A 12,115-nucleotide genomic window follows, 5' to 3' on the forward strand; every position below is an offset into this window, starting at 1 on the left:
ATACGAATATGTTTCAAATGTATTTTTTTTTACGTCTTCAACAACAAATTGTAGTAAAAATGCTAATAACTGACAAAAAACTACCACCGGGGATAACTGTGTAAAATCAATTAATTGAAGCTTTGTAGGAACCAAATTGATATCTCAAATTAAAATATAGTGTTTTGAAATATAAAGATAAATGAAAACTATATTGAAAACCTAGGTATAAAAAGCTATTTTCATTTTAAACAAACAAATTTACTTATCTCTGGAAAATTCCTGTATTTCAAAGTTTTTACTAGGTAATTAAAACCCCAAACTAAATTTTGAGATATAAAAAAAGGAGTTCATAAAAACTATTTTTTATTTAGAATTTGGCTAAAAATTTCAACTTCCTACATTTCTTTACGATAGTTGTGCACTACTAAAAATGTTTTGGACTTAAACACCGCCCAGCAAAGAAGTACACATAATGAGCTTTGGGAAACAAATAAAAAGAACCATGGGTGCGTCCTAAATAAATTAGCAAATAACAAACAAAACTAACAACACATATTATTTAAATAGGAAAGAAAATCGGTATTATTTCCTCCTTTTGATATCGATGTAAGACATACAAGGGGGGTTGGAGTACAATCACAGTTACTAAAATATAATCACGATTACTGAAAATAACAAAGTGCTGAAAAGCATGAGTATCAAAGACAAAGATCAGATCATAAAATGTGAATATGGGTCATGGATTCAAGTTAGAAACTTTCAAAACAAAATAAGTTTTGATCTAATCCATTCAATCTAAACATGGGTTATGGATTACATTATACTATAAACTCAATTTTTTACGAGACACCAAATACCCAAGTTTGTCATGAAAGCAGTTTCTGCATCGAAGCCACTAATCGGAATCCGGTTTACATAGACAACCATTAGATACTTTAACCTATTTAAAAAACACAACTCCTTTCTTCTCCATTTTTTCCCCAAGGGCCGTTAACAATGGATGAATTTGAGTTGTAATGTAGTCCAAGACGTGTTTGAATTGAGTGTTTACCGTTCAAGTTGTAATACCAAACTCACTCTATATCAACAACTTTCAATTAAACACATTTTTCCAGTTTAAATTTAAACCATCAGTGTAGTAGTTTATTCTACACTTACAAATCCTCAATAGAAATTTGTTGATTAGCTGGGGGAGAAAAAGTTCCCTTTGTCTCAAAAGACCATAAGAAATCAATGTCTCTATTTACAGGCTAATATAGAAATCAAAAGCTAGTTGATGGCATAAAGACGAAACTTTAGGCGTTCAATCCTCTATTATGTTCATCTGAATTGTAATGAAAAAACTTGCACCACCTGAAACCAAGAAATAGGGACTTCTTACAACTCAATGACACGGTTGTATGTTCTAAAGAACTGAACTTGTTCGAGTAAAGTCATGATAAATACGAACTTCCAAGAATGTGGAATACTTGGATCTCTTTTCTGAGAGTAATGGAGTCATCCAAGAACTCAGAAGTTAAGGTTATTTGATCAACCTCATCGTCATCACACCATCAACCGGATTTCTTCACTAGAACTGGATGAATATGATTAAGTCTAACCCAGGTGGAACGTTGAGCAATTTACAGACCTGTCATTCAGAGCAAGTTTGGTTATTATGGTACAACGAATTATCAATCTATCTTGCACTGAACACAGCTTCTGCTTCGGGGTTCGGTTGAGTTCTTCGGGTGTATTTGAGAAGCAAACCTTCTGATGAAAGGCCTGGAACTGTAAGATCCCTGAAAGTTAAAACATAGAAGTTATAAGTTTCCATGTACAAAGAACAAATTATCAATAAGACAGTATAGCAAACAAACCTGATGTAGGGCTGCAAATCTTTCCACTCCCATTTTGGTCGCTCTTTAAACAAAATGGTGAATCGCTCGGCAGGATTTGATGGCAATTGACAAACTCGGAAACCACGAACCCATGTCTCAACACCAAGCCTCTCAGTCAAAACTTCACCTTCCAACATGTCAAAGTTGGCACACATTCCTAGTGGGATTTTCTGCCTCCATTCATCCATGAGATGCTCTAGCTTCATCTTTCCTTTCCTCAAGACTTCTCTTGCAAAATGCACACAGACCCGCTTCTCGTTTAATCTCCATAAACAACTTTTCCCCTCATGTTCATCCAATTTATCACCATAAACATGGAGACAATGCTGTACAAGTTTTTCAGGAAAACCATCCATTTTCATCACGTTCATGATTACACCTTCATCAAGCGCATCTAGAGACCAGTCATTTAAAATCCTGTTATGCAAAAGCATCTGTAGCATGGAGTCCATGTATTTCTCATCCACAATTCTCCAGTACCCATCAATCTCAACTGCAGAAAGCGCTTGTAATCCAGCTTTCAGTTCATTGTCACTAGCCTGAACCTTGTTTATGAGATCATCCCAATTATACATTCGCTTTTCATATTTGTCCACTGCTTCGTTTTCCCACTCATCGGCAAAGCTGTAATGTTCCTCTGAGAGAAGCAATTTAAGCTTATCAATCCTTGGAGCAATCTCATGAAGTTCCATGATACCTGGAGCAACTTTAATCACAGGGGCAACTTCTTTACTGTTGTCCTTCTGATGGCTGTCTAGCTCATTAGTATAGTATTCTGATCGACCGGATGGCGGTATAAGAAGTACAGAATTGGAAGTTCCCACGTATTTGATTCCATAAGTTTTCGACTTTGTGCAAAAGACTGCATCTTCTTCTGGCTGTCCTCTGATGCTTACTCTGAGAAGAGATATCCTCAAAGTTAGACCAATTCAAAAGAATTCTAACAAATTAACATATGGTTTCCTTTATTTACCGTTGGTGCAGGACTTCTTCCAGAAGCTTTTCATCGACCTCCAGAAGTACCAAATCATCATGTGGACCAAAGAGTGAGTGATATGCAATAGAGATCGAGGAGTTTGGCTGAAGATTTAAAACTGCATCCGCACCTTTTCCATGTGGATTCTTCTGCTCCATCTTCCAAAATGGAACCAAAACACATCAAGTTGGCTACATTTAAGTATCTAACCACTTTTCAAGATACTGTTGAACTGGGATTAATCCCAAAAGCTACACTATAAACTAGACACAACATATTCAGAAAGATTTGATCTCTAACTACACTCATGAGAACACTCCTACAAGATTTGGCAATATAATTAAAGATGCAGATCATAATTCTCAGTCTCCAATTATAAAAAATTACAGCTCAAAACCTATTGAGTCTACAACTATAAAAAATTACAGCTCCATAATCATATAACCGTCAGCAACATTTCTGCTTAAAAAATTATGAAGCGACTACTTCTGAGATCTGGATGGAGGAAATAGGGTTCAAATGAATAGCAAGTTAGCAAGAGGATAGCAGAGTGACCGAGAGAGAGGGTTTTCGGGGTTTCTCTATCATTGCATCATTTGGAATAAGGTAATTGTAAAAAATAATAATTCATAGCAAAATGTCAGCAAATATAAAACGAAACCCTATAACAAGTTTGTAACACAAGTCTATCAAATTATTCCTACCAGAAGCAACACAACGAATCTGATCATCAAAACTTTTACCTCCGAAATCCTTGAAATCAGAGTTTCCAATGCGCTGCCGCTATCGTCTCATTCATCGTTTTCGGGACACATCGAAGAGATTAGCGGAACAATTACAGAATCAAAGAAAAACCTAACATTACACAAAGAAATGTTCAAATTGGATAGTGAAACGGTAAGTGCCGAGATTTAGGAACCGGAGGGAGTTAAAGAAATCCTTGAGAAACTGATACAAAGACGGCCGACGATTTGCCGAGAAGAACAATAGCGAAGAGTCCATTCGCGCTAAATCAATTCCCGCCAAAACTTGAGATTTTTTTTCTTTATTTTAGGGTTTGATTCACCGATGGGCCCAAGGCCCAATCCAGTCCACGAAAACAAAGCTTGAGTTTGGCCCAAATATCTATAACTATTTGTAAGGAGTATTTGTAGGGGATAGTTGCAAATTTACCATTTAAATTTAAATTAATTAAGTATATAGCATAATTTTAAAAAAATTACAAATATAGCAAATTTTGTCAAATTCTATCTGGGCATGCTTCCTTTGCTTTGCTCTTCTTCTTCATACACATTTGGCATGGTGCGAGAACCTTGTTCAGAGATGTCTTTGTTGGGATTGACCCAGATTTGGACACTCAAGTAGAATTTGGGACATTCCAAAAACTTGGAGATCCAACTACAAAAAGAGTCTAGTCTGATATAAGATTGCTCAGTTTTGTAGGTCTATCACTAATAGACCATGTTACAAATATTGGTATATAACTGATATACCATATGAAGTCAACAGCGATACAAGTCTATCAGTGATAGTTTTGCTATATTTGCAATTTTTTTTAAATGTTACTATATCTTTAATTATTATTCATAAAATAATCATCCATTGCAATTTTCGTATTTGTATATTATTGTTCACTTTAGTGATATTAAAATATTTAAATCTCATTACGTCACACGTCATATTTTCAAGTGTCTAAATTCCATCTTTGTACCTCAAAATATGCCTATAAAAGCAATTTTTTAGTTTGAAGTAAGAAAATTTATCGTAAACGAAAAAACTATTAAAAATATTTACAAAAATAACAAAATTTTACATTCTATCTCAATTAAGACACTGATCAACTTTTATTAATAATATAGTCTTGAATTTTTTTTATATTTTCGTAACTATACTTAAATTCATTTGCTCTTTGAAAATGACCGCGGAAATAATTATTGTTATTAAAGTCAGATTTTCTAACTACGTGATATAGTTTGTTGTTTAGTAGTCATTTGTTTGGATTGAAAAAATATGAATGTACTGAGTTGAGTTTGAAAATAGTGCCCCTTGGTAAGCGTAGACACATGAAACTTCAAACAAAATATTCACACATTCAATTCTAACCGACTCGTGTTTTCAAACTCTAAACCCTAAATTTAAAAAGGCATGTTAAATGTGAAGAGGTGAATGAATTTTCAATTTTGTTTGGAGTTGTCCTTTTCCCAATTACCAAAAATTGACTCATGAATTTAATTTAATTTAATCTTCACCGTTTTCTTAGAAAAAATGTATAGTTCTATTACTTTTTATGTATTTTCTTGAAGATATTAAATATTTAAAAAATATATATAAATATTTATAAAGAAAGCAAAAATTTATTTTATATACGTAATAGATTATGATAGATTATCATAAGATATATATCTCATGACTTATACGTCAAAAGAAACTTTTTTTATAGATTTTATAAATATTTTAAACGGTTTTATAACACTGACGGATTTAGTATAGGTCCGAACCTCCTCAACTTGCATGAATACAGATTATCACTAAACTATCTTCATGGTTTTGGCATGGTAGAGTTTAAAGGTTTGATAAAAAGATTATATAAATATGTCATCCAAAGCACTTTTTCTTACAAGTAAAAAAGTAAATACCAAAATGGCTCGAAATAAAATCGTTAGTTTCTAAATCCATGAAAACAAGTTCATATATTTATAAATATAATAGTCTGTTTATATATATACATTTATTTTATTCTCTTCCATTTTCCGTTCCCGACCTCAAAATATAAACCAAAAAAATAATCTTTGCTTCCTCTTCCATTTTTTAAGTATTCTTACTTGTGAGCTTTAAATATCTACACTTGAACACAAGACCTACTAAACTGCACACTTGATACCATATTAAACTATAAATTCATTCAAAAGTTTAAATTTGTGGTTGAAGATAATTTTAATTACATATCATCAACAAACTTACTTACATCTTACCCATAATTTAAAAATTAAACTAAATTGAAAAACTAGTAAAAAATAATTTTAAAAAGTGTTATTGTTTTTAAATTTTGGTTTGGAAAATAATTGGTAAGATATGAACGTGGAGTGATTACAAGTAACCACACCATTAATCATCGGAAATGTCTCAATCGTGATTGGAAAACAAGAGAGAAAGTTCTGTTGATCATTTCCATTTCGAGTAAGGAAGCACGGGGCGGAGTTCGGTGATTAAAGAAACGATTAAGAAGCAATTGAAATTTATAGATTTAAGAACAGCGATCCGCCATTATAAAACGAGACGAGCTTTGGAGGAGATTCATACCAGACTTCCAAAACCTAACACTCTGAGCTTCACCTTTTGTTTCATTCATGGCTTCCACTCCCGGAATCCTCACCGATTGGCCATGGAAGCCTCTCGGCAGCTTCAAGGTATTTTCCCATCTCCTCTCTCTTTCTTTCCTTTCTTTTCCTGATGCGTTCCTCCGTTTTTCACACGTTGTGTTTATTGCCCACCTTCTGTTTGTGAAAATGTCGCTAATGAACTTCTGATCTAGACTTATCGATGATGAAACATCTCTAAATCACACTTTCTGTGTTGTGATTTGTTGTGTATTTTTTGAAATTGATGTGTAGCTTATTTTGAGGATTTTTGGTTTGTAGTATGTGATTTTGGCGCCATGGGTGGTTCACAGCATTTATCAGTATGTGGTGAAGGATGAAACAGAGAGGGATGTTTCATGTCTTGTGATTTTTCCATTTCTTCTGTGGAGGATTATTCATAATCAGATTTGGATCTCTTTGTCTCGTTATAGAACTGCTAAAGGCAATGCTCGGATTCTGGACAAGGGCATCGAATTTGATCAAGTCGACAGAGAAGGAAATTGGTAGTTTCCTACTCATAATCCTATTATTTAATACTTCTCATTTCAATAGGTTGATTTTCAGATAACCACATTTTGCTTACTTTAACTATGGTTAAAAATGAGGTCAAATTTTGAAGACTAAATAATATAGCTTTCAACAAGTTGTTTTTATAAGTCATTTGATTAAAAATTCAACATTTGTACTAATTGTATTTAAGAAAGATGTAAATCATTATAAGACATCGACAGAAAATAAATTTAATTTTAAAAAATAAAAATAAAAAATAGTTAAGAATTGTAAAATCTACCATAAAAAAAATTAAGAAAATTGATCGTGACTCATCAACACATGTAATAATATGGCTTTTAGCCAATGAATGATTTAAGATAGTAAATGGTGGTGTTGTATGTGTGTGTGGACAGGGACGATCAAATATTGTTGACTGGATTGCTACTTTACGTAGTGAGCTATGTAATGGAAGAAGCTTCAAAACTTCCTCTATGGAGAACAGATGGAATGATTATTATATTTCTGCTCCATATTGGTCCAGTGGAGTTTCTTTACTATTGGCTTCACAGAGCTCTCCACCATCATTATCTATATTCTCGCTATCATTCTCACCACCATTCCTCCATTGTTACTCAGCCAATCACTTGTAAGTCTTTTTCACTTCAACACTTCCTATCCCATTTCGTAATTCTTCAACTTCTTGTGATCGGTCAGTTTTTTTTTGTTTTTTCGAAAATTAAGTTTTTAAACACCTTTCTCTTTCTCTTTCTCTTTCTAAAGTTAATTGGTTTATTATCTAAAACAAATATTAAGGATTTAAAATGTAAACTATAAATATTAATTTCTTTTATAATAGAAGATTGAACTATTATTTTGGCATTTTGAATGGTGATTAATTTTTCATCCACCGAGCTGTGCTTTGGGTAGGAAATAGAAAACTTTTATTTTCTCATATGTTTTCTAAGAAATCGTAAAAAATAGATTATCAGACAAAATATTTACATTTTTTCTATGGAGTGTAATGAATTTTGTATTTTAGTGGTTTTGTTCGTGCATATGTTTGAAAAAAAACCCCTTTCACACGGAACTTATGAAAATATTTACAAATATAACAAAATATCGCCATCAATCCGTGATAAAATAACCAGATTATATACTAGTATAGCCGAACTAACTATATATTGTGATATTTTACTCTATTTAGTAAATATTTTAGTTGGTTTTTACCAATTCAAATAATTTAATTTGTTTTCAAAAAAGAAATAATAATGACTTCGTTTATAATATAAGGGAAGACAACTCATATAACTATCCAAATATATGATAAAGTATTATTCATTTCCATAGTTAATTTTACTATTTCCTTACCCTTTTAAGTTTGATTGCTTTTCTAAAGTTCAAAAATTAAATGTCCTTCAAAGCTCGATCATGGTTTCATTTTTATACCCACCAACGAAAAGTGTCAACGTTTGTTTACCAGAAGTAATGGCTTATTAAATTATTGTTTTGACCATATATATATTTGGGGTTATATGGAGGTAACCCTAGAATATACATAGTTAAAGACATGAAATTACCAAAATCCATTTCACATGTATATAACAATAATTGAACGAATCATTAAAAAAAAAATAGCGCATTTGTTTTATAAATTTTTTACAAAAGAGTAGTATAAGTTATAGTTGATTATTATTTGTAGATATAACACAATATAATAGCAATATTTAAATTGTGTTTATTAACAATAAATTCAATAATAGAATTTTCTATATTTGTAATTCTTTTTTGTCAAATGACCATAGGGTATATATTACAGTTAAGATTGAAAACAGTGAGTAATTGTAGGAAGAAAGTAATCATATATATGATAAAAAGATAATGAAGATGTTTAATATATATATATATAAGTTGGAAATGGCAGCTGTGATACATCCATTTGTAGAGGAATTGGCATACTTTGTTCTGTTTGCAATACCAATTATGACGGCAGTGTTTAGTGGAACAATGTCGGTGGCAGCATATGTTGTTTACATTACTTACATTGACTTCATGAACAATATGGGACATTGCAACTTCGAGTTCATTCCCAATCGCTTCTTCACCCTTTTTCCTCCTCTCAAGTTCCTCATCTATACTCCATCGTAAGTTCTTTCTTTTTCTATTAATTTTATTAAATTCATAGAATAGACTTAAGATTTGTTGAAAAATATATAGAATATACTTGAACAATTGAAATTATAAGAAGCAAAGATGAAGCAACATTAAAGTGTAGATGCCAAAATTGATATTTGAACCTTAAAATCTTTATTTTTAGTTTTTGAAAATTAAAAAAGAAAAGGAAAAAAAAAAAAGAATCATAAAGATGAATGCATGAAAGTAAATAAATAGGAGAGTCGTTTTCAACCATGATTTTCTAAATCAGATCAGAATAGGTGAATAACGTCAGTTTTATCATCCCCCTACTTACATCTTCACAGTACATAAGAAGAATCTCTTTATGGATCTCCATTTATTTTCAATTATCTTTCTTGGTGGTATATATATATATGAACAATACTGTCCAAATGGCAGGTTTCATTCGTTGCATCACACCCAATTCCGAACCAACTACTCCCTTTTCATGCCTTTTTACGATTACGTCTACGCCACCTTCGACAAATCTTCAGATACTCTTTACAAAGAATCTCTTAAAAAGCAAGAAGACGTTGTTGACGTGGTCCATCTGACTCATCTCACATCTCCCCAATCCATCTACCATCTACGCCTAGGATTTGCCTCGCTGGCATCCAGGCCCCACACCTCCACGTGGTATCTCTGGCTGCTCTACCCCATCACCCTCGTCTCCATGCTGCTTACGTGGATCTATGGTCGTACGTTTATCGTCGAGAGGAACCAAACTGATGAGCTCAATATGCAAACCTGGACGATCCCCAAGTATCAATTTCAGGTAACAACAACACTGTTTAACACTAAATTATATATATATATATATATATATATATGTAATACATTTTTTGTTTCTTCCTATTTTTTAAAGTTTCATTATTCTCTTTAATAAAAATTTCAAAATTATCTTTAGAATATGAAAGTTTACCACCAACATTGCAAAAAGATATGTTTTTGATTAACTTCTCTAGTGGAAAAAATTGGAGTGTTTGACAAAAAAATGTATTTTAAAACAATGTTTATCCAAAAAGTTTAAATAAAAATGATTTTTTTAAAAAAATCATTATCTTCAAACTTTAACTACTTTTAAACCAAATCCAATTGTGTTACATTTCAAATGCAATATGGAATATAAATAAACATTAAAGAAAAAACTGGGTTTTTTAGGAATTTTAAAAAAGAACATGTGATCTTTAAAAAGCAGTTACAGTTTAATATTTTCTTTTAGCTAAATCATGTCCATATTTATTTCAATAAATATTGATTTATGAATAAATCATTCACATGTAGTTTAATCAATATCTATATGTAGTTCTTGATTCAATGGCAACCGATAAACAAATTGATTGAAGAAGCCATAATCAATGCAGATCAGAAAGGTTGCAAAGTACTTACTTTAGGCCTCTTGAATCAGGCAAGTTCTTTATATATTTATATATACATTTCAGTTTACCCTTCTTCATTTTTCATTTTTGATACGTATAATTTGAAAGAGATGTGTATCAAAATTTTGCAGGGAGATGAGCTGAACAAACATGGAGCATTATATGTACAAAGAAACCCTAAACTAAAAGTGAGGGTTGTGGATGGGAATAGCTTGGCTGTGGGTGTAGTGCTCAACAATATTCCCAAGTTTGCAACACAAGTCCTTCTCATTGGAAAAGTTACAAAATTGGCCTTTGCAATTTATCATTCCCTTTCCAAAAGAGGCATTCAAATTGTTGTTTTGAATGAACAAAATTACAAAAGGCTCAACAGAAAACCTTCTAATTATAATTATAATACCAACATCAACAACAACAACAACAACTTTGAAGAACCCACTCTTCTCCTCTCAACTGCCTCTTCTCAAAATGTGAATGAATACATATATATATATATACACTTCCCTAACTCTAACTATTTTTGTTCATTTCAATTTCTACCTATAATGCTAATATAACATAGTATTGAGTTTGGAGCTCAAAACTTATTTTCTTGTTTCCTAACCAATTTTGTTTCAATTTCATATTATAGTTTTCAGATTTCTAGAAAAAGCATTTGGATTCTTACTCAAAATGTAATGAATATAAATTAAAGTAATGTTTACTAGATTAAATTTTGAAAACCAAAATGAATTATCAAACAATACATTGAGAGAATATAGTATAGAATTGAACATATTTTTATGAATCAAACTTTATTTATTATTTATTGGTTTGTTGTAGTTTAAAAAATAATAATAGAAATTTGAAAAAATAAATATTACAGATATGGTTGGTGGGAGAAGGGGTTAGAGATGAAGAACAACTGAAGGCTCCAAAAGGAACAACTTTCATTCCATTTTCTCAATTCCCTCCAAAGGTTTTACGTAAAGATTGCTTTTACCACTACACCCCTGCATTGAAGGCCCCTCCTTCCCTCCAAAATCTTCATTCTTGTGAGGTAATATGCCCTAACAACAAAATACACTTCGTCCAGTTGGACGTAATTAGTGATGTAAGTTTAATATTCATTTCTAGAATTGGCTGCCGAGACGAGTGATGAGTGCATGGCGTGTTGCGGGCATTGTGCATGCGATGGAAGGGTGGACAGAGCACGAGTGCGGTGATGCTATGTTTGATGTCGAGCAGGTCTGGCTAGCGAGCCTTCAACATGGTTTTCAGCCTTTGGAAATAATGCCAAGTACTACTGCCTAGCTACTTATGGCTCCATGTGGTTTCTAGTTTTAATGCATCTACTATGTCTAGCTATGATATTTTCTTTATAGCTATATGTTTTGTTGCGAAGTTTTTTCTAAAAAAAAAGATACAATCGAAGCAGCACATACACCGACATGTCGGGTAGGATTTTGGGGTGAAATTAATTCAAAGAAAAATGAATCCCGGGCCAATTTAGAAGAAATATCATTGATATTTTTGGCCTCTTAATTAATATCTACCCAACGAAAATAAATAAATAAATAAAATAATTATTCAAGCTACAAGTCTAAGATATTAAGTTAAATTACTGGCATTTATTAAAAAGATTTAAAATGTAAGCCAAGTTCAAAGTTTAACTTAATTATGTATTTAATTTTTTAATGAACTTAATATAAGAAAGGAGAAATTTTAAAAAGAGTATATTTTGGAAAATATTTATAATCTATAACAAATTTTATCACCGATAGTCATTGATATGCTATAGTGATAAAATACTATCAATTATATAATCTAAATTTTTCAATAGCTTGAAAATATTTTAATTTATTTTGCTATTTAAAAAATAGTCTTATAAGAAAT

The 12,115-nt window shown here is 31.7% G+C and overlaps 2 protein-coding genes across 4 annotated transcripts; one reads left to right on the forward strand and one right to left on the reverse strand.

Annotated features, from left to right (window-relative positions):
• Positions 1–1,103: 1,103 nt before the first annotated feature.
• LOC101203202 (sister chromatid cohesion protein DCC1) lies at positions 1,104–3,860 on the reverse strand. The gene is made up of 4 exons (XM_004133906.3): positions 3,582–3,860; positions 2,836–2,996; positions 1,842–2,759; positions 1,104–1,763 (listed from the first exon to the last, which is right to left on the reverse strand). The coding sequence occupies exons 2-4, from the start codon at positions 2,994–2,996 to the stop codon at positions 1,661–1,663; spliced, it is 1,182 nt and encodes a 393-aa protein (XP_004133954.1). The 5' UTR covers positions 3,582–3,860; the 3' UTR covers positions 1,104–1,660.
• Positions 3,861–5,992: 2,132 nt separating this feature from the next.
• Positions 5,993–11,734, forward strand: LOC101221193 (very-long-chain aldehyde decarbonylase CER1). 3 transcript variants are annotated; one of them, XM_031881862.1, is made up of 9 exons: positions 6,005–6,245; positions 6,477–6,700; positions 7,103–7,335; positions 8,611–8,830; positions 9,261–9,636; positions 10,168–10,269; positions 10,372–10,518; positions 11,106–11,279; positions 11,357–11,734. In XM_031881862.1, exons 1-9 carry the CDS (start codon positions 6,186–6,188, stop codon positions 11,531–11,533), a joined length of 1,713 nt encoding a protein of 570 aa, XP_031737722.1. In that variant the 5' UTR covers positions 6,005–6,185; the 3' UTR covers positions 11,534–11,734. The 3 variants fall into 3 exon arrangements, with proteins under 3 accessions (XP_031737723.1, XP_031737722.1, XP_011650828.1); XM_011652526.2 differs by having other exon boundaries at positions 6,012–6,245; positions 10,372–10,710; XM_031881863.1 differs by lacking the exon at positions 11,357–11,734 and having other exon boundaries at positions 5,993–6,245; positions 10,372–10,519; positions 11,106–11,273.
• The last annotated feature ends 381 nt before the right edge of the window (positions 11,735–12,115 follow it).

This window comes from Cucumis sativus, chromosome 3, assembly GCF_000004075.3.
Source record: "Cucumis sativus cultivar 9930 chromosome 3, Cucumber_9930_V3, whole genome shotgun sequence".
NCBI classification, from domain to species: domain Eukaryota; kingdom Viridiplantae; phylum Streptophyta; class Magnoliopsida; order Cucurbitales; family Cucurbitaceae; genus Cucumis; species Cucumis sativus.